The sequence below is a fragment of the Myotis daubentonii genome, chromosome 4, assembly GCF_963259705.1.
Source record: "Myotis daubentonii chromosome 4, mMyoDau2.1, whole genome shotgun sequence".
Classification (NCBI taxonomy): Eukaryota; Metazoa; Chordata; class Mammalia; order Chiroptera; family Vespertilionidae; genus Myotis; species Myotis daubentonii.
The window spans coordinates 35,866,970-35,888,511 of NC_081843.1; the positions used below are offsets into that span (position 1 = coordinate 35,866,970).

A 21,542-nucleotide genomic window follows, 5' to 3' on the forward strand; every position below is an offset into this window, starting at 1 on the left:
GGAGGCGGCGGCGGCGGAGGGGGCGGCCCTGCGGCCCCGCGTCCGCGTCACGTGGTGCGAGGCGGGCAGCCATCTTGCTACAAACACAAACAGAGAGGAGCGGCCACCGCGGGAGCGCCAGCGCCCCTTCCCCCGCCGCCTCCGCCGCCCCCAGCCAGCCGCGCGCCGCCCGCCGCCCGCCCGCCGCCGCCGCCCGCGCCCCGCGACCGGAGCCCCGCGCCTCCCGCCAGCCGTGGTAAGCGCTCGGCGGCCCCCGGCCCGGGGCAGGCCCGCCCCCGACGCCGAGGCGGCCGCGCCGAGCCTGCCGGAGCCAGAGCCAGAGCGCGGGCTGCCGGCACGGACCTTCCCTGGCGGCTCTCAGGCCGCTGCCACCGGTGCGGCCGCCTCCCAGCCCCCCTGGCGGCCCCTTCCCCGGCGCGGCCTCCGGCGCTGCCGTCCGTCCCGGGGGGCGGCTGCCCGCGCCCCGGGCACCTGGCGCCCCTCCCTGAAGGGCACGCTGTCCTCCGGGCCGGCCCGCCTCCTTCCCACCCCCGCGCTCCTAACGGTCGTCCGCCGACCCCTCCAAAACCCGCCGGGGGTCCCAGGCCTGCCCCCGCCAGCATCCTCCGCCAGCCCCGCTCGGCGCCGCGGACCCGCCTGCCGCTCGCCCCCCGGGACGCCTCGGCGCGCCTCCGGGTTCGCGCTGCGATTCGCTGGGCCCTGCGGGTCTGGGTCCCAGCCTTGCACCCTGGCTAACGTGGCAGCCCTTTCCTCCCCTGGGTCTCCACCTGAACCTGCTTCCCGCCGGCGACGTTAGTGCTTGGTCATGGGGTCTCCCTCCTCCGGTGCCCGGTGCGTTCCACACGTTCGTCTTTTCTGATGCCGGCCCGGCCCGGCCCGTCTCCCCTGATGCAGCAGCTCCCCGGCTCGAGCCCCGTCACACCGCCTTTTCTTTTCTTATTCTTTCAAGTTAACTTTAAGGCGATCCTCACTTCTTACCTCTTACCCAGTCATCCCTGGGATTCCCAGGAAGCCTCCAGGTCTGGTCCACCAGGTGGTCCCTGGGAGGTGCTCCATCAGTACTTGTTGGCCGGTTCTTCCCGCAGCCACCCCAGGCTCACTCCCCTCCTGCCTCTCATGACCGCTTTCCCAACGGTCCCCGGCCTCTCCGCTGCGCCTTCGAGCCCACATGCCAGTTGCAGCTTCGCTCCCCCGCGAGAGCCCCCAACTTGCCTCTGCAATTGAAACAGCGTGGGTACCAGCAGGCCGGTCCCCTGTGCGGTTCTCGGCGTGTGGGAGTTTGCTTTCTGGTTCTTTCATCTGCGCTGTTCCCGGTGCAGTCCCAGGACACCGACCCCGACTCCGGCTCCAGCTTTAGTTCCTGCATCGTAGGTCTAGCGTGTCACTGGGAATGGTTGGGCCGATCTGGACTTGGTGTTGCTGCCGTGGCCTGGGATCCAGGTACCATAGGGTGGCTACAGTCAAGTGAGTTGTGTGCTTAGACCCCTGGTCTGGTTTTTTCAGCCAGTGGATGTGTTAGTTTTGTGTGTGATTTGATGGGTTAAAGGGCCCCAGTTTGCCCTCCATTTTACGTCTGTGGTTGGAGTTTGGAATAGAAAAAAATAGACCCACTTTAGAGCAGAGGTGAGAAGAGGCTGGCAGCCATGTGAAGGATTTAGAAAATTCTAACAAGAAATGTAAAATGGCTTAAAACTCACAAAGTCTGCTTGAGAGTTTGGGGTGGTTCTCCAGTCTGGATAGGGTGTCTAGGGACTTCTGGGTGCCCTCCTGAGGCAGCTGCAGCCTCTCTTCCTTGTTTTCCCTGGCAGGAGCCCAAGACTGGGCAAGTGGGCAGAAGGGATCAAATGAGTTAACGTGTGAAAGTGCTTTAAAAACTTAACTGGTAGACATGCTGCGCATTTGTCAGGATAGTTCAGAGAGTATAGAGCTCGGATAGCTGACCAGCCAAGAGGATTGGGCTTACGCTGTGTGTTTGTGTGTGTGTGTTTATACATTCTTATTGATTTTTTTTTTTTAAGGGAGAGAGAGAGAAACATTGATCAGTTGCCTCTTGCATGTGCCTGGATGGGGGCTCAAACCCACAACCTGAGTATGTGCCCTGCCCAGGAATTGGAACCTGCCACCTTTTGGTGCATGGACGATGCTCCAACCAACTGAGCCACAGCAGCCAGGGCTTGCGCCGTTTTTTAAGCCTCAGAGAGTTCTCATTTACCATGCAGGGAGAATCTTTCCATCCTGACAAAGGGCGGAGTCACCTCCAACAGGCTTGAGGCTGGGCAGTTTCTCAAATGTTGGGGAATTTGGGATTCTACTTCTGTTAATAGTGGTACCTTTCTGTGCCAAGGCACATTGCTTTGGATTGGGACTAATTTTAGGGGTGATGGAATGAGGAAGTGATGTTCTTGGCTTAGTGTGTACTGGGACTGCCTATTCTCTGGATCTTTACCTTCTCCTGAGAATTCTGAACCCCAGAACAGGCTCCCCTCCTGTGCCTTCACGCCTGTTGTGAGCACCCAGGATCAGTGTGTCCTGTCCCCATGACTCCAGCAGGGGGCAGCCTTTTAATAGTAATAATTCAGATGCCAGGAGAGTGAGGGTATACTGAGGCCTGAGAAAGAGGAGCTGGTAGAGGAGGCAGGCAGGGGAGGGGTGGGGGCTAAGTTGGAAGGAGCCTATGAGGCAGCCATGGGCAAACTACGGCCCGCGGGCTGGATCCGGCCCGTTCGGCTGTTCTATCCGGCCTGCGGAGCTGAAAGAGCGGAGGGTTCTCTTGCTCTCCCCTCCGCTCCTTCACCAGCAGCAGTGTTAACATGTATTAGTTCACACAAACACTCCATCCATGCTTTTGTTCCGGCCCTCCGGTCCAGTTTAAGAACCCATTGTGGCCCTCCAGTCAAAAAGTTTGCCCACCCCTGCTGAGGCGATCCTGAGATCACGCAGCCAGGAAAGGCCTTGTCCCCACTACTCTGCCTGCTGACTCCCACCCTTCCATGGAAGGAATCCAAATGCTTGGCTTTGAGAGTTTGTAATAGAGAAACTTGGGATAATTTTTTTTAAAACCTAGGTTTTTCCCAAGGATTTCCCTCCTGGCAGGATTTCAGATTTCTCTCATGGGACAGTGTAATTAGGGAATTATTTCCTTGCTCTTCATTGGGGAGAATGAACTTCAATAAATTTGGTTTCTCTGGTCTTTCATTCTTCTCTATAAACAGAGAATAGGCATTACTTCTGCTTGTGGCATAGAGGAGGGTTTCTCAACCATGGCAATAATGACATTTAGGGCCAGCTAATTCTCTGTTGTGGAAAGCTGTGCTATGCATTAGAGGATGTTTAGCAGCACCCCTGGACTCTACGCATTAGATGCCAGTAGCACCTTCCAGGGATGCCAAATATGTCTCCAGATTTTGCCACATGTCTCCCCGTCCCTTCCCCCAAGTTGAGAACTGCTGGCTTCGAGGAAGCATGTGGAAAGATACATGCCTATTTAGAAGAGTGGAAATTATGGGAGGCATGCGTGCTGCTTGGCAAGGAAGGGCCAGTCAGCTACCAGCTCTGGGACCAGATTCTCCTCCTGGAGTCTTGGCCTTTTTCTCCAGCTGTTCCGATGCTCCCCACCCCGACCCCTGACTGCTTCTCATTTTGCTTCTGCAGATATCTTGCTTCTCACACTGGGAGCCGTTTTTCTTCACTTTGCTCATACAGGACAGAGAGGCAAAGGCAGCTGTGGAAAGCACCAAGGAGTGCCGCCTTTGCCCCACTCCCTGGCGGGGTGGCAGGGTGAGTTGTCCCTTTTCTGTTCCCCTCTCCCCATAGCAGCCTTCCATTCCACAGGACTCCTTTGTTCCTCTAGGGCAGCGGTTCTCAACCTGTGGGTCGCGACCCCGTTGGCAGTCGAACGACCCTTTCACAGGGGTCGCCTAAGACCATCGGAAAACACATATATAATTACATATTGTTTTTATGATTAATCACTATGCTTTAATTATGTTCAATTTGTAACAGTGAAATTGAGGGTCACCACAACATGAGGAACTGTATTAAAGGGTCGCGGCGTTAGGAAGGTTGAGAACCACTGCCCTAGAAGATGGGCTATTCTGGAGTGAACTGGAGGAGGCTCAGAACAGCCTCTCCTAAGATTTGTTTGAAGGAATTTGAGGTGTTTTTCTTAAAATGGGGAAGACTTAAGTTTGTGATAGCTATCCCCAAATGCCTTTTATTGTTTTCCTTAAACCTTTTTTTTTTTAATGGTGGTAAAATATAACATATGCCATTTTAACCATTTTTAAATGCAAAGTTCAGCAACATTAAATACATTCACATTGTTCAGCTATCACCACCATCCATCTCCAGAACTTTTTCATTTGCCCCATTTCAGCTGAAACTCTGTACCCATTAAACATCTCCTCTTGCCCCAGATCCCCACCCCCATTCTACTCTCATCTCTCTTTGAATTTGAGTCCTCTAGGAATCTCATATAAGAGGAATCATACAGTGTCTGTTCTTTTGTGACTGGCTTGTTTCACTTAGCACAGTCTTTAAGGTTCATCCATTGTCCAGATCGCATAATGGTTGTAGCATTGAAAGAAGTAACCTTACTCTGCTGTCTGGGAGGCTTACTTGCATTCCATGAAGGGAAGAGCTTTTCAACAGACTTGTCTTCTGACGGCCGTGTGTGCCGTATCGTGTTCCGTCACCAGGAATATCCAGCCAGAGCAGTTGTAGAAGAGATGCCCGTGCTGGGAGAGGTCAGCCCATTCTAGCTGGTCTTAAAAGCTCCGTTTCATCCTGAGATGCTGGGATTCTGGGAGTGGGTACTGTGTCTGTTCTAGAGTTTTATATTCTGGTATGCAGCCTCTGCCCCTTGGCCCCTCTGGTAAAAACCCTTCTTCTTCCTTCCCAGAGTTGTGGAGTCTTGGAGTTAATGGGCATTGTGGGGGCACTCCAGTCCAGCCTTCTTCCCAACCAGTGAGAGAATCCTTGCTCAGCCACCTGAGACCCTGCTTGCCCGGAACTGCCAGGGATGAGCTGCCTGCTGAGAGCATCTTTTATCGGTCCTTAGAGGGACAGGTCACTGCCAACGCCGCCACTTCTGTCAGCCTCAGTAACTCTGAGCTTATTTGGACTTTATGGTGAGAGGCCTTCTTCCCAACTTGTATCATCATAACTTGGTTCCCTTCTTGGCTCATTTTACTTAGGTTTGGATTCTCCCTGATTGGGAAGAAGAAGGGGTTTGGGTGTTGGTTCCTATTTGGTAAACCAGCCATGGGTGCACTGGCTGGACTTGCCTTCATGAAGCCTTCAGCATGTGCCCACCTGTGTCCTGGGATAGCATCCCCACCCCACTCCCTTGTACTGGGTTTCTCTTGAAACTGAGTCTCTGGGTTCTAGCTGCCACGCAGCAAGCTCTGAAATTTTTCAGAAGGAAAATAATTTTCCTCCCAGATTAATTTCTAATCCTTCTCTTCATAACTGACCTTTCTTCTCTCTGCAATATTTGTGGTTTCAGTTGGTTTTTTATTTGTTTGGTTATTTTGTTTTATCTTTGTCCTGAATGTCCATGCAAACCTTAACCACCCCCTTCCTGAATGCTATGCCATGCAGCCAGAGTGCTGAGACCTAGAGAGGTGCCTGGAGTATTCTCTGCCCACCTCCAGTACCTCGGTCAGGCTTTGCTGGGTGAATTAACTGTTCGTGGGACCAAACATGGGGGACAGAGAGGAGAGGGAGGAGAGGCAATAGTCACCATTATGTAGGCCACAGGCAGGGAGACCCGTCTGACCCATTAATTTAACCCGCCTTCTTCCCCTCATTAAGGATTTTCCCCAGATGTGAAGGTCCCTCCCTGGGCACCACTGTGGTCAGACCAACATCCAGTAGCTTGGGGCCCCTGGTTCACTCCAGCATAGGCTTCTGCCTGAAGAGAGGCTGGTCCGTACTCTACCTGCTGCCCAGAGTAAGGCTGTGAGGTGGGTCTGGGGCAAGGGAGGGCACCCCTGCAGAAACAGAAGGGCCCTAGCTGCCCTGTTTTCTACCTTACCCCTAGGTCTTCCCCTGCCGTGACCCTGGTTAGCTCATGGTATAAGTGGCACGTGGCTGGTTTAGGTGAGTCCTTTTAGAACCCATTACTATGCCCACCAAGGTGGGGACCTACTAACCATCCTCTAGGGTTATCTGGGTGTGCTCTCTCTATGCCCGGCGTCCCCTCTGCCTTCACAGGTATTTGGAGAGTGAACTCCAGGTGCCCCCACCCCTGCTCATCTCCTCTGATCTCTAGGACACACCCAGCTCCACGATGGCAGCAGAGACCCTCAACTTTGGGCCTGAGTGGTGAGACGGATATGCTTTGGGCGGCATGGGAAAGCCAGAAAGAATAGAGCTGCTCAAACTCTGGTCTTTCTTCTTCCCTGTGTCCCTTTTCTAGGCTGAGGGCACTTTCTAGTGGTGGCAGCGTGGCCTCCCCGCCCCCATCTCCTGCTATGCCCAAGTACAAGCTGGCTGACTATCGATATGGGCGAGAGGAGATGCTGGCTCTCTACGTCAAGGAGAACAAGGTGGGAGGGTGGGTGTAGGGGAGGGTACGTGATCCAGTTGCCTGTCTGTCCTTAGTCAGTGGAGAGTTCCCAGGAGCATGTGGTATCTCGGCCCTCCTGCCCTGATTGACAGGTCCCCGATGAGCTGCAGGACAAGGAATTTGCTGCGGTGCTACAGGAGGAGCCACTGCAGCCCCTGGCCCTGGAGCCTCTGACCGAAGAGGAGCAGGTGGGGCTAGGGCACTGGAGCTCCATCTTGGAGGGCTGGATTGGGAAGACAGGTGGTGGAGGGTACAGTTCTGGACAGGGTGGGGGCAGTCAGGTACCTGGGTCCTCACTCCCACCCCTGGCTCCCTCCTCAGAGAAACTTCTCCCTGTCAGTGAACAGTGTGGCTGTGCTGAGGCTGATGGGGAAAGGGGCTGGCCCCGCCCCAGGCGGCGCCTCCCGTGGCAGGGGCAGCACTCGGAGCCGAGGTAGGGGGCTGATAACATGTGCGGGGGTAGCAGGTGGCGGGGGCCTGTGGTTTGAAGATGTGCAGAGGTGATCTGGCAAGTTTCCTATGTGCAGCTCATTCCTGTTCCAGGTCGTGGCCGTGGTGACAGTTGCTTTTACCAAAGAAGCATTGAAGAAGGCGACGGGGCCTTTGGTCGAAACCCCCGGGAGATCCAGCGTAGCCAGAGTTGGGATGACAGGTGCAGGCTGGAAGGAGATGGCATAGAGGCAGAGCAGAGAGAAGCCCTAGGGTTAAGATCTAGGATCCCATGAAGAAAGGCTTAGGTCTTTGTCATTACAGAGCAGCAGGAGAATAATCAAATAAGCCCTGGTCAGCAACTGCGCTCTCTGCCCTCTGACCCCTGCAGCCCTGCCCTTTCCTTATGATTTCCTTAGTCCCCATTTGTTCTGTGACCTTCGGTTCTGTGTGCCCCCTTGAGCTCCCTCCCAGGTCCGACCTTATCCTAGTCTCCCATCCCCTCCCTCCCTCCCTCCTTCTCAGAGCAGAATGGACAGGTGTGCAGAGACCTCAAAGTCAGGGTTGGGAAGCTGTCCTCCTTTGACCAACACCTTTCCCTCCTGCAGAGGCGAGAGGCGGTTTGAGAAGTCGGCCAGGAGGGATGGAGGTATGGATAGTGGTGAGGGAGGTTCCAGGCCCTGAAGGTCATTGAGAGGTGGGGGGAAATGGAAATGGGTGGCCCCAGTGAGGGGGGCCTTTCTTGGGGAAGGTGCGGGGTGGGGCAAGAGAATCTGGAGCTGGGCTCCTCTTTGTCAATGAGGATTATAGAAAGAGTCTTCCAGGGACTGTGGCTGCCACTCTGCTGACTGTGTCTTCCCCTGCCCCTAAGCACGATCCGGGTTTGAGGAGGGAGGGGCTGGTCCAAGGAAGGAACATGCCCGCTCAGATAGCGAGAACTGGCGTTCTCTCCGGGAGGAGCAAGAGGAAGAGGAGGAGGGCAGCTGGAGACTTGGGGCAGGACCCCGGCGAGATGGTGACCGCTGGCGTTCATCCAGCCCTGGTGAGATTGGGGCTAGATGGGTGTTGTAGGGGGTGGGGAGCAGCAAGAGCGACCCATGCAGGGGGCTTTCATGGCCAGGTGGAGGGAACTAAAAGTGTTCTTGAGGGAGGAGGGTGGGGGAGAAGTCCTGGAAGTGCCGGCAGTCCCAGGGGTCCTGTGGGCAGCGGAAGAGGAGCCTCTGGCTCGACTGGGATACTGATTCTCCTTCTGACTTTTCCTGCACAGATGGTGGCCCCCGCTCGGCTGGCTGGCGGGAACATGGGGACCGCCGTCGCAAGTTTGAATTTGATTTGCGAGGGGATCGAGGAGGGTGTGGTGAAGAGGATGGGCGGGGTGGGGGGAGCAGCTCTCACCTCCGGAGGTGCCGAGGGCCTGATGGCTTTGATGATGACAAGGATGGGCTCCCAGAGTGGTGCCTGGATGATGAGGATGAAGAAATGGGCACCTTCGATGCCTCTGGAGCCTTCTTGCCTCTCAAGGTATCCATGAGGCGGCCAGGGGAGGATTTTGTTAGAGATTGGTGGGAACCTGCCCTGATGGGGTCCTCTTACTCCCACCTGTTTATCCTCTGCCCCCTCACCTCCCATTGTATTCTCTAATCCCATGCAGAAGGGCCCCAAGGAGTCCATTCCTGAGGAGCAGGAGCTTGACTTCCAGGGTCTGGAGGAAGAGGAGGAAGAGCCTGCCGAAGGGCTGGATGAGGAGGGACCTGAGGCAGGTAAGCCTGTAGGGTGGAATAAGAAGGCCTGAGAGCCTGAACTGGGCTAGGTGGGCAGAGGGTTCCCTCACCAGGCTGGGTACTGACTGTCCACTCACCTTTACAAGAAGGCTGCTTAGAAACTCCAGAAAAGCAGGTACTGACAGGTGTGGGAAGGAACCCAGAAACAGCAGGGCTGTATTTTAAAGGCAGTGTGTCATATGAAAATCAAGCGTGATCAAAATGACCTTTGTAGCCCTGACGGGTTTGGCTCAATGGATAGAGTGTCGGCCTGCGGACTCAAGGGTCCCAGGTTCGATTCCGGTCAAGGGCATGTACCTTGGTTGCGGGCACATCTCCAGTAGGGAGTGTGCAGGAGGCAGCTGATCGATGTTTCTCTCTCATCGATGTTCCTAACTCTCTATCCCTCTCCCTTACTCTCTGTAAAAAAATCAATAAAAAATATATTTTTAAAAAAAGACCTTTGCAAATCCCTTGAAGAGTCTGTAGAACATAGTAGTAAATTTATGGTATTGTGCATACAGCCCTGGACAGTGCCATGGACACGTGCCAGTGTCCAGTATTAGAGCGGAAAAAAGGAAGTGTGCAAAGCGGAGTTTGTGGTGTTGAGTTACTGAATGTTGAGATGACCAGGGCTATGTTGGTGGACCACCTAGAAGCCCAAGATCTGGACACAAATAGAGGGCTTGTGCTATTTTTAAGGACTTCTGGCTCTTTGGTTTTGAAGTCTGGTGATTACCCTTTTTCAGGTGGGAAGGAACTGACCCCACTGCCACCCTCAGAGAAGTCCAGCTCTCCGTCCCCATTGGCTACCTTGGGTCCACTCTGGGGAGCTAATGGGGAAGGAGGTGATTCTGTGGAGAAAGACCTGCCAGTTACTGAAGGTGGGTAACCAGAGGGTGGGGCTGCCCTTTCATTGGAACCCAGGGCTGGTGGTGAAAACCTGCCTCTTCCTTATGGGAGGGTGGTGCACGGGTGTTTGTGTGAGAGCTAGCGTAGAGCCTGCTTTTCTAGAAAGGGTGGGTAGGGGACTGTCTGGCACTTTCTCTGGACCCTCCATTCCACCTTCCTTTGCTCCCAGGAGATGATTTGAGGGGCATGCAGCTGAGTCCTGGGGTGGGCTCACCCCCCGGCCCGCCTGGAGATCTGGAAGATGATGAAGGCCTCAAGCACCTGCAGCAGGTTGGGTGGGGGCAGGGCTCCTCCCCTACAGGGGACAGAAAGCCATGGTTAGTCTGTCTGCCCCGACCATGCTCTTCCCCATCTGTCCTACTGTGTCTAGCTCACCCTCGCTTGACCTTAGCCCCGGCCCTGTCCTGCTATTGTGAGATTGGGCAATTGAGCCTTCCCTCTCTCCCTGGGCTCCCAGGAGGCAGAGAAGCTTGTGGCATCCCTGCAAGACAGCTCCCTGGAGGAGGAGCAATTCACGGCTGCCATGCACACCCAGGGCCTGCGACACTCTGCAGCTGCCACTGCCCTCCCCCTCAGCCATGGTGCGGCCCGAAAATGGTTCTACAAGGACCCACAGGGAGAGATCCAAGGTGCCCATGGGGAGTAGGGGGCATGCAGGAGGGGCTGTTAGGGGTGGTGGCACACCATCATTCTCTTTCAGGGTTCCTTTGGCATACCTTTCTGACTAAAGCCCTCTTTCTGCCTGTCTAGGCCCCTTTACAACACAGGAGATGGCAGAGTGGTTCCAGGCGGGCTATTTCTCCATGGCCCTGCTTGTGAAACGTGGTTGTGATGAGGGCTTCCAGCCACTTGGTGAGGTGATCAAGATGTGGGGTCGTGTCCCCTTTGCCCCCGGGCCCTCACCACCCCCACTGCTGGTGAGCATACCCACCTTTGGGCGAGGCAGGGAGGTGAGGCAAGATGTCAGCCGGTTGTGTGGAGCATAACAAGGAATACGCTCATCCTTGCTCAGGGAAACATGGACCAGGAGCGGCTGAAGAAGCAACAGGAGCTGGCAGCCGCGGCTCTGTACCAGCAACTGCAGCACCAGCAGTTTCTTCAGCTGGTCAACAGGTACCGGCCCAGGAGGACCTGTACACAGGAATGGACGTGGGTTATATGGGCGGGCCTCCTCACGCCTGTCTTCCTTTCCACAGCCGCCCCCTCCAGCAGTGTGGGCTCCGGGAAAAGGTGGCTCTGGGGGACTTGACGCCCCCGCAGCAGCAGCAGCTCACCACCTTCCTGCAGCAGCTCCAAGCTCTCAAACCCCCCAGGTCTGTGGGTTGCTGTGCCTGTCACATCTCAGTCTGCTTGGCTGCAGGTGTGAGCCCTCAGGATATGTAAAGTGGGGAGATGGGTTTAGATTGCTGAGAATCAGTGCTTTGCTCCTCAGAAGTGGGGACCAGAACCTGCTCCCGACGATGAACCGGTCCTTGTCGGTGCCAGATTCAGGCTCCCTCTGGGATATACATACCTCAGCCTCATCACAGTCAGGTGTGTGTCCAGCCCAGTAGTCTCTGGGGAAGTAGGGAGCTCAGGGGCTTCACCTACGCCCCAGGTGGCTTCAGTCCAGGGAGCCTGAGCGCCCTCCTGCAGCTGCCTTTGCCCCTTGCAGGCGGTGAGGCCAGTCTATGGGACATACCAATTAACTCTTCGACTCAGGGTCCAATTCTAGAACAACTCCAGCTGCAACATAAAGTGAGTAGGCATCCTGGGGCTGGAGTCCTTGGTGTCAAGAGCCGAACTGAGACAGGGAAGTCAGGGTGCCCCCATGTCTGACGGCTGATCTTGTTGACTGTCAGTTCCAAGAGCGCAGAGAAGTGGAGCTCAGGGTGAAGCGGGAGGAGGAGGAGCGCAAGCGCCGGGAAGAGAAGCGACGCCAGCAGCAACAGGAGGAGCAGAAGCGGCGACAGGAGGAAGAGGAGTTGTTTCGGCGCAAGCAGGTGGGTTCCCAGCTGAGCCCTCCGCTTCTTGGGCCTGAGCTTGGGGCCAGATTGCTGGCCCTCACTGTCTCACTGGTTCAGGTGCGGCAACAGGAGCTACTACTGAAGCTGCTGCAGCAGCAGCAGGCAGTGGCCGCAGTCCCAGTGCCCCCTGCACCCAGCTCCCCACCCCCACTGTGGGCTGGCCTGGCCAAGCAAGGACTCTCCATGAAGACGCTGCTTGAACTGCAGTTGGAGAGCGAGCGACAGCTGCATAAGCAGCCTCTGCCTCGGGAGTCATCGCGGGCCCAGGCCCCCAACCACCGAGTGGTGAGCACACGGGGCCCTTCCCTGGTTGACTTGCAAGTTTTGGGCCTGCAGGAACCCCTTCCAGTCAGCTTTCAGGGGTGACTTGGGTGTGGGGTGGGGAGCTCTGGTCCTTATATGACTGAAGGATCTCTCCTCTATGTGGTCTTTACTTTGCCCCTCTGTGTGGTCCTTACAAGCCTCCCCACTTAGCTTTCTTTCCCTATTTGGGCCACTGACTTTCTGCCATCTATACCAGCTTGGGGGCCTGGGCGCTACTCCTGTGAACCAGTGGGTATCTGAGTCTGGGCCGCTGTGGGGCGGGCCCGACAAGAGTGGGGGCAGCAGTGTCGGCCTGGGGCTTTGGGAGGACACCATCAAGAGCAGCGGGAGCCTGGCCCGCAGCCTAGGCCTGAAGAACAGCCGGAGCAGCCCCTCTCTCAGGTGGGTGCCAGGGCCTGCAGGGTCTGGGCTGGGGCTGGAAGGATGGAGAACACCTGAACTGATCTCTTGCCTCTAATCCATCTTTATCCAACCTAGTGACTCGTATAGCCACCTGTCTGGTCGGCCTGTGCGCAAAAAGACAGAGGAGGAAGAGAAGCTGCTGAAGCTGTTACAGGGCATTCCCAGGCCCCAGGATGGCTTCACCCAGTGGTGTGAGCAGATGCTGCACACCCTGAGCACCACGGGCAGCCTGGATGGTATAGGGGCAGACTCTGGGAGGCTGGGCTGGGCCAGAGGTGCCAGACCTTGCACCAGGTGGGCCCTGACAGCCACCATCCTGCCCTATAGTGCCCATGGCTGTAGCGATCCTCAAAGAGGTGGAATCCCCCTATGATGTCCACGATTATATTCGTTCCTGCCTGGGGGACACGCTGGAAGCCAAAGAATTTGCCAAACAATTCCTGGAACGGAGGGCTAAGCAGAAAGCCAGCCAACAACGGCAACAGCAGCAGGTGAGGTTTCGCATCCCCTGCAGGTGAGGATGAGGTTGCCCAGCACCCTCCTGACTCCCTCTCCCTTTCTGCTGCCTGGCAGGAGGCTTGGTTGAGCAGCGGCTCTCTGCAGACCGCCTTTCAGACCAACCACAGCACCAAACTTGGCCCTGGGGAGGGCAGCAAGGCCAAGAGGAGGGCACTAATGCTACACTCGGACCCTAGCATCTTGGGTATGTTTTGGGGGTGGGGTCAGTAAGGAGGCTCCTTCCTCAGCTTGGAGCAGGCACCTGTGGGTGAAAGCTCAAACCCAGCTTCTTCTGGCTTCAGGGTACTCCCTGCATGGACCTTCTGGTGAGATCGAGAGCGTGGATGACTACTGACCAGCCCGTCCCACCAGCCCCCCTGGGCTGTAGGCCAGGGGCAACAGCAGCAGTTTGGACTCTTGGGTCCCCAGCTTGCAGGCTCCCAGCAAGGAGCATAGGAGGAAGCAGGGGCAGGGTCCCCAGCACTTGTTACAAACCACACGATGCACCTTAACTCACCCACCACGAGGCACTTTAATAGATTGGGGGGAAGGTTTTTTTTTTCCTTTTCTTTTAAAAAAATTTTAAACATTGAAGAAAACGTTAGGAGAGACGTAATTGTTAAAAACTAGACTCTAAGCACCCCTTCCCCCTCTGGGGATTGTGGGGTGACAATGGAAGGTCCACAGAGTTTTTGGTTTTGTTGGGTTGTGTTTTGTTTTTTTTTTAAGAAAAAAGAAAAACAATGAGAAAAAAAAGTTAGGAGGCTGAAAGAAAACACACACTGTTATTTTTGGGCAGTGGGGACATGGCCCCATCGGTCTGTCCTGCCTGGCCCCCAAGGCTGCACTTACCCTCCCTGCCCTGCCAGGTGGGCCACTGAGGTAACTGGAAGCTGGGGTGCCAGCAGTTTGCACAGCGACGTCCCCTCAGCCCCACCGGCCGGACTGCTGTGAAAGGCCCCCTTATTGCTGTGACTGTGGCAGAGGTGTCTGGGGTCGGGGCTAAAGGAGCCCCTTGGCTTTGCTGCTTTGGGGGAAAGTTGCACAAATGGGCCAGGCCACCTCCCGTCCCCAGGTGGATGACGGGATTGATGGCAGAGGGCCAGCCAGTGCCAACCTCATCTGGCTGTCAGGACAGCAGAACTTCCACTCTGGCCCTGGTGAGGGGCTTCCCCCACCACTGCCATTAGGGGAACTGGGTGTGAAGCTGAAAGCCCAGCTCCCTGCCTTGCCACATGAATGTATTCTTTGGGCCATAAGCCCCTGCTGCGTCCCTTCGAGTGAGGTGGGGCAAACTAGTTCCTTCTGGGGCTGGAGAGATGCACCACTTAATGACTATTTCTCCTGTGAAGGGGGTGAGAGGAGGGGCCCAGGAGGCCAAGGGAGTGGACAGCTTGGGGCTTCAGGTTGCAGTGTGGCGGCTGTTAGAAGGGAGCTTTCCACCTGTAGCCAGCTGGCTATGGGATGTGGACCACCCAGCTCTGCCCTGACCCCTCCATTGACCAAACTGGAGAGGAGTGAGTGGCTTCTCTCCTCCCTACTCCCCTGATACATTTTTAATGTTGGGTAAGGTGGGGGGGGTGGGGGGGTCAAGAATAGATGTGTCGTTTCGCCTAAGTCAGGGGGAGGTGGTCCTTCTGCTCATGGACCTATTCCCAATCACCTGCCTGGGTTTGTCTTCATTTGTGTGTGTGTGTGTTTTTAAGTTTGTTGTATCTTTTGGGTTTCTCACCTAATTTCTCCTATTGACCTCACTGCTCAGAGTGCAGTATTAGGGCAGGATTCTGCCACTGCCTCCCCTCCATGAATGTATTTCTCCTTCCTGCCCTGGGGAAATGGGGAGTGGCCCCAGTTTTTCCCCCCACCCATCCCCAGAGAGACCATGCGTTTTTTGTTTGTTTTGGAGTGGTTGTTTTTGTTTGTTCGTTTGTTTTTGCACCAAAGTGGCAACTGGGTCAGTGTTGGGGGAATAAAGCTGGCCTTGAGGGGTGGAGGGGCTCCCTCCACCTGCTTCTCCCTGGTTTCAACAGTGTTAGCGTCCGTGAAAAGACAATATTCTCTCTAAAGCAATAAGGGGGTGATGGGCCAGGGTGAAGTGTCTTGCTGCTGCTGGCCCCCCAGCTCCCCTTTTCCTTGCGCCAGTATTTGGCGGCATTAGAGGTGTGGGGGGAGTACTGTTGTGACTGAATGTAACTGCCCCCACCCCTGCCGCAGCCAATGCAGGGGGAGGGGGGATAACACTCTTCCCCTCTCTTCCTTCCCCTCCTCCCTAGCTAAAGAGACTTTGAGCCTGGAGAGGCCTTAACCCTGTGAGGAAGTGTAGGGGGAACCCTCTCCCACCCTATCCCCTTCTGAGAGTGGTCAATGTTTACAAGCCCCTGAGCTCTCCAAAGCCCAGGGACTCATTCCCCCCATTGCTATCCTTTCCCAGCCCATCTTCCTGGGCCCTGGCTGCTCTCCTGCCCTTCTTGGGGTTGGGGTGAGGTGCAGGGGCCTTCTGTATCCCCTTGTCTGCCTTGTACCCGAAATCTCCCCACCCTGTTACTCCTCCCTCTTCTACCTGCCCCTGTAAATACTACCCCCAATAAAACTTGGTGTGTGTTCCCTTCAGCTTCTGCATCTTTTCTTGGGGAAAGAGTGTAGGAGGGGAATCAGAACTGGGAATTCAGAAGAACTGTGGACATGGTGTGATTCGTCAGTCTGAATGGAGGGCTGTGTGTGTTTAGGAGGAATAAATACATACAACCCTGCTGGGAAAAAATTCCTGCCTGTGACTCCAGCTTTGGTCCAAGGAAAAGTGCAATTTCCTCTTGGGCCCCCTACCCCAGTGATGGCAAACCTTTTGAGCTCGGCGTGTCAGCATTTTGAAAAACCCTAACTTAACTCTGGTGCCATGTCACATATAGAAACTTTTTGATCTTTGCAACCATAGTAAAACAGATTTATATCTGATATTTATTTTATATATTTAAATGCCACTTAACAAAGGAAAATCAACCAAAAAAAATGAGTTAGCGTGTCACCTCTGACACGTGTGTCATAGGTTCGCCATCACTGCCCTACCCCCGAGCTGATATGCCCTACCCAAAGTAAGGAAGACACAAGCAAGAGGAGAGACCAGGTACAGAGTTGGAATTGGTTCCTTTATGGAAAAACTGAAAATATAATAAAAATTAAAATAAAACCAGTTTTAAAAAAGCCAGCCCCTGGAGTTTCTACCTCCTGCCTCTGACCCTCCAGGGGGATGAGGCCCTGACCCCAGGGCAGCTAAAGAAGGAGGGCTTTCTGCCTCTCTTCCCCCATTCTATTCCCATCTTTATTTCCACAGTGGGGGCCCCGGGAGGAACCAAACCTGGGTAGGGGAGCAGGGACCCAAGGCCCTATGGCCAGGGGAGGGAGGCTCATGTGCCCCAGCCCCAAAGCTCCCGGCCTGTAGTGTGGGCGTGGGCAAGGCCCCTCCTGGCCGGGCCCAGTTGGGGTTGGGGCTATTAGTTCCAGATCTTGAGGAAGGAGTCCCAGGAGCCTGTGGCCACAGCCATGCCATCATCTGTGACCCCGAGGCAGCTCACACGGTTGTCATGGCCGGCGAGGACACCTGTGAGGGAGGGGTACATCAGAACTCATCTGGCCTGGTTCCCTGCCCTAGCCTATCTCAGCCCAGCACCCACGTCTCACCTGCACGGTCGCCCTTCATGGCATCCCAGATGTTGCAGTTGAAGTCGTCATAGCCAGCAAGCAACAGCCGGCCACTGCGAGAGAAGGCAACAGAGGTGATGCCGCAGATGATGTTGTCATGGGAATACATGAGGAGTTCCTGGTCCGCCCGCAGGTCGAAGAGGCGGCACGTGGCATCATCAGAGCCAGTGGTGAAGGCATAGCCGTTGGGGAAGAACTACAGGACACAACCAGAGTGGAATAAGGGCACAGAGCAGGGCCAGAAGCCTGGCAGAAGGGCCAGCCAGCCTGCCCAGAACTTACAGCCACAGCATTGATATCGGATTCGTGGCCAATGAAGGTCTGTCGGCACATTGAATCCCGAACATCCCACAGCTTGATAGAGGCATCACAGGCACCTGACACAAAGGTGCGGCCATCGGGGGCCAGTGACAAGGACATCACATCCCCACTGTGTCCAGCAAAAGCCACTGTCTGCTGGCCTGTCTCAATGTCCCACAGGGCACTAGCGAGGGGACAGGAAGAAGGAAGGGATCAGAGAGAAGGGCAGAGAGGACTCTTGCCTCCCTACCCCTCCACCATGTGAGCCCAGCCCTGACAGCTTCCAGGGAAGGGGCATCAGGAGCCACTGACTCACAGAAGCCTACTCTTGTCTCCCCACCACAGGAGGAGCCTAGATGTTCAGAATAAGAGCTCTGCCCTCGCTTGCTCAGGCTGTGTGTGCTACATGCTAAGCACTGGGGCAGTGTTCCCCCAGGCAGGAAGTGTGGATGACGGCCTCACCAGGTGGTGTCCCCAGAGCTGGTGATGATTTGGTTGTCATCCAGGAAGCGGCAGCAGGACAGGTACCCTGGGGGAAAAGGCTGGTCAGCCAGGTCTCTAAGGGAGAGCAGCACAGCCCCTACCCCACCAACAGCGCCTATGTCCTACCAGGCCCCCCTTACCAGTATGGCCAGGCAGCTCCCGGCTGACCCTGACATTGCCCTCACGGGTCTTGAGGCTGTAGATGGAGCAGATGTTGTCCAACCCCCCACAGGCTACAAAGTTCCCTGAGGGCGCGTAGGCACAGGTCATAACCCAGGAGGAACGTAGCGGGATGGCATGGACCTAGGGAGGAGGGGCAATGCCCAGGGTCAGAAACCAGGCAGGGCCTGCAGCCCAGCCCCGTCCAGCCTCAGGATCACCTCTACCTTGTTGGTGGTATAGCTGTCCCAAATGATGAGCTTCCCATCCTGGGAGGCGCTGACCAGCAGCCTGTTGGAAAGTGGCAAGGGAGAGACAGGGGTCAGGGTGTGAAGCCCCCTCTGGAAGGACACTCTTACCAGCGTCCCATCTGGTGGGAGGCCCTTCTGAGACAACTCCCAACAACAGTCCAGAAGTTCCTGTCAGTATGGTCCTCTTTCCAATCCCCTCAACATATCTGGGAGTCACAGTCTTCCCAAACATACTCACAACATGGGCATCCTGTTCATCTCCCTAGATCTGCAAGGCTGCCCCTCACTACTCCAACTGCCTGCTATAAACTCAGCCCAAGGGCAAACACAAAAGCTCAGTCCCAACCACGCACACACCTTGAGTCTGTCCCCCAGTGCATCGCATAGATTTTTGCCAGGTGCCCACGGAGGGTCCTTCGTGTCCTCATCTGGATTCTCCCCACTGGGTCCAGCCCAGCTGTGATCTGGAGGCGGAGGCAGCCAGGGTCAGAAGGCAGAGCCCACTAAGCAGCATGCCTCAAACCCTTGCTCCTTCCCTTAACCCCAAGCCCAGCACCGGGATCATCTCACCTGGGTCAGTGTTGAATCCCCACATGCTTTTCGGGCATCCTGTAATATATAGCAGAACCAGTCAGAGAGGCAGAAGATGAGGGGGGAGGGGAAGGAAAGAACACACGAGACGGGAGTGGAGAGGATAAGACAGTAAAGGGCTAGGGTACACCCCCACACATAAAGAACACCCCCTCCCCACCCAGCGCGCGGGCGCGCGCGTACACACACACACAGCCGCAGGGCCATGCCCATTCAGTCCCCCACCCGCAGCTCAGCCGGCCAGGCCCTCACCCGGATCTGGTTCCGGAGTTGCTCAGCCTCCTGTCTCAGTTGCTCCAGCTCACTCATGGCGCCGGGCCCGTGGGGCGGGGTTGGGGGCGGCTGGGGGCCGCGGGAAGGGGGCTGGGGGAGGCAGCTCCTCGCCGCTGGCCCGAGGCCTGGGGATGCAGGGCAGACGTCAGGCCCGAGGCCCCGGGGAAGAAGGGGGGAAAGGCAGAGTTGACCAGCACAGGAAGGAGTGAACACGGGGCGGAAAGAGGGCGGCGGCGGTGGCCTCGGCCTCCCCAGCAGAACGCGGGCCTCTGCCGCAGGAGATGTGGCCTAGGAATAGCTGACTTCCCCAATCTTCCTCCCGCCCCCCGGAAACGAAGCGGGAAGTGCAAGAGGAAGCGCAGGGGAAACCCCTCCCTCGGCAGAAGCCCGGGCGGGTTCCCGCGACAGGAACTGGGGGAGGGAGGGAGGTGAAGGGGGTGGAGAGTCCCTTCAAAACAGACCAGGCGTCCGCCCCGCCCACACAGGCACCACCCAACTAGCACCTCATTTTAAAAGGGGCGGTGCCTCTTTAAATGCATCCCCACAAGCCGCACACCCTCCGCACACACCCCCCAAGCTTAGACTGGGGAGGGGGGGAGACGAGAGGGGTCAGCTGGGCTGTTCGTGGGGTTGCCTAGGCAACCGTCACCCGGAATGAGAGCATCTCATTGGTGAAGTGTCCCCACCCTAGCCCGGTTGCCAAGGCAACCGCATCCCAGGCAGAGACCTGTAGGGTGGGTGACCCCACCCCCGACCCCATCGCCCCCGCCCGACCCAGCCTCCCGCTCCTCCCCAGAACCGGCCAGGGTGGCTGTTGACAGGATTTGGGAAAAGCCGATTGGGCGCTAATAGGTTCGGGATGGCTCACCCCGGATCATCCTGGGGCCGGCTGCACCCCATTAGCTGCCCGCCCGCGGCAGGTGGCGGCGAGGGTGGCGGGGAGGGCAGCCTCCAGCCGCTGCTCCCGCCAGAGCCGAGGCCGCCCGCCCGGCGCGCTGCGGAAAGCCCGCGGGAGCCGCTCACCAGTAATTAGGGCTCCGAGGAGAGGGCTCCCGCCCTGAGGCGGAGCTGCTCTCTCCCAGGCGCCGCGAGCGGCGGCCCCAGGGCGGCCTAGCCCTGCGCCCTCGACACCCCAGCTCCCAGTCCGCGGGCTCATCACTGGGGCCCCCGGGGCCCGGCTGGCTCCGCTCCAGGGCCCAGAGTCCTGCCCCCCCTTCGGGCACCTGTGTGATCTGCCCAGCACCCTGCGCCCGGGCGACCCGGGCGTCCCCCGCCCTGCTCCCACTTCCCCCAGACCAGGCGTTCCTCTTCCCCCTGACATTTCCCCTCGGCCAGTTCAGCTTTCTACGCCAGTGCCAGGGGTGCCCCCCGGGAAAGCGGGGAGGGAGCAAAGCCCCCCCCCCAAGCTCCTGACAGAGCCCCTTCCTCCCAGCGGCCAGGAGCCCGGGCCGGATGGCAACGCCAGAGGCCAGAGCAGAAGGAAGCCGGCCCGGAGGAAGCCGCTGGGGGCGGGGGCGGGGGCGATGCTCCCGGCCCTCAGTCCCAACAACCTCCAGGCCCCCTCAGGGTCCCCCGAATTCTGGGCACACACAGCCGGGGTCGCAAGGAGGAACTGTGGTGCCCCCGCCCCCGCAAGTCTGGCCAGGCGAAGGGAAGGGGACGGGGAGGGTCCCGGATCTTACAGCTCAAAGGCGCAGGCCGGCACCGCGCTGCGAAGCGCTGTTGGCCTGGCCCTCCTGCCCCCACGACCTCCATTTTGCCCAAAAGAAATCTGGGCAGGGGGCGGGGGCTCCCGGGGGCTAGGCTCGGGGTGAGGACTGGTAAAGGGAGCGGGGTGCCGAGGACTCCCTTCCAGTTAATGGGGCCAGAAAAGGGGCAGAACCCAAATCGAGGGTAGGATCGTGGCGAAGGGAAGGGTGGCCTCGCGGCCTTGCCTGCCTCTCTGAGGGTTCTGGAGTTTTGCAAGATGAATGCTGCCGGGGGTACGAAATGGGAGGGCACGAGGGGTGCTACTCAGGGGCAAACTGGGGAAGGGGAGGGGGAAGGGGGCGGAACGGGCCTAGAGGAAGCCCCGATTTTGTCCCCCACTTCTCAGGGAGCAAGAGGCAAGCGGAGCCCGGGTGGGACCGGGGGTCAGGCAAAAGGGGCCTAATGGTGCAGGGAGGGCGTGCGTTATTGGAGCGAGGGTCCCCAGTTCCCCTTCCGGGTTTAGGAGCTACAGGGCCAGAGGAAGGGAGGGGAGGTCTGGGGAGTTACGTCCGCTCCCAAGAGGCCAGATCCGTGAGACGGAAGGAAGAAAGGTCCCCACCCCACCCCCCATGGGAATTTGGGGCTGGGGGGTGTGAGGACTCCTTCAGTCAGCGCAGGTACCTGTGGCGGTGGGACTCTGCCAAGGGTCGCTGGAGAAGCGCGGGAGGTCCTGTCTTCCTCCGCGGCGGAGGCGGCAGCGGCGGCGACGCGGATGGATTTCCTCAATCACCCCAACTCAACCGCCCAGCGCTGTGCTCCCCAGAGCGGAGGGATCCCGCCTGCCAGTGACGCGGCCGTCTCCGCCGCGCCCAGGGCCCGGCTGGGCGAGACCAACTACTTAGTGGGGGGAGGCCGGAACGGAAAACACCATTTAAGGGGCAAAGATTGACTCCGTCAAAACAAAGCTATGGCTCCACACTATTTCGACGCAAAACAGACCCAAATTAATGCTTGGCTTTCCGAAAAGGAGTAAGATATCCCCCCGGGGGCTGAAAGAGGTGGTATCGGCATAGGGGAGGGGGAAACTGCTCTCTGGTCACGTGACCTCCACTCCCGGATTGGGTGGCTCCAGACTGGGAAGGGAAGCGCCACGCCCCGCTTCTCTGTTTGGCCACGCCCCCGAACGATGAGACCACGC

General features: G+C 57.4%; 2 protein-coding genes across 7 annotated transcripts; one reads left to right on the forward strand and one right to left on the reverse strand.

The window, feature by feature from the left end:
• The first annotated feature begins 92 nt into the window (after positions 1–92).
• Positions 93–15,512, forward strand: GIGYF1 (GRB10 interacting GYF protein 1). Of its 6 annotated transcripts, none has more exons than XM_059693615.1 (29): positions 95–235; positions 3,652–3,777; positions 4,901–5,129; positions 5,815–5,953; positions 6,044–6,102; positions 6,217–6,327; positions 6,422–6,551; positions 6,664–6,759; positions 6,893–7,004; positions 7,115–7,223; positions 7,609–7,649; positions 7,872–8,042; positions 8,268–8,521; positions 8,652–8,760; positions 9,510–9,644; positions 9,842–9,942; positions 10,130–10,301; positions 10,423–10,589; positions 10,685–10,785; positions 10,869–10,985; positions 11,105–11,205; positions 11,327–11,409; positions 11,514–11,654; positions 11,736–11,963; positions 12,199–12,383; positions 12,480–12,640; positions 12,732–12,895; positions 12,978–13,107; positions 13,205–15,512. In XM_059693615.1, exons 6-29 carry the CDS (start codon positions 6,293–6,295, stop codon positions 13,255–13,257), a joined length of 3,096 nt encoding a protein of 1,031 aa, XP_059549598.1. In that variant the 5' UTR covers positions 95–235; positions 3,652–3,777; positions 4,901–5,129; positions 5,815–5,953; positions 6,044–6,102; positions 6,217–6,292; the 3' UTR covers positions 13,258–15,512. The 6 variants fall into 6 exon arrangements, with proteins under 6 accessions (XP_059549604.1, XP_059549598.1, XP_059549600.1 ...); XM_059693617.1 differs by having other exon boundaries at positions 11,736–11,960; XM_059693618.1 differs by lacking the exons at positions 9,510–9,644; positions 9,842–9,942 and having other exon boundaries at positions 7,825–8,042.
• Positions 15,513–16,024: 512 nt separating this feature from the next.
• On the reverse strand, positions 16,025–21,184 carry GNB2 (G protein subunit beta 2). Its single transcript, XM_059693628.1, has 10 exons — positions 21,026–21,184; positions 18,635–18,780; positions 18,362–18,400; positions 18,149–18,255; positions 17,768–17,831; positions 17,522–17,684; positions 17,361–17,427; positions 16,881–17,082; positions 16,578–16,794; positions 16,025–16,497 (listed from the first exon to the last, which is right to left on the reverse strand). The coding sequence occupies exons 2-10, from the start codon at positions 18,689–18,691 to the stop codon at positions 16,391–16,393; spliced, it is 1,023 nt and encodes a 340-aa protein (XP_059549611.1). The 5' UTR covers positions 18,692–18,780; positions 21,026–21,184; the 3' UTR covers positions 16,025–16,390.
• Positions 21,185–21,542: the final 358 nt, after the last annotated feature.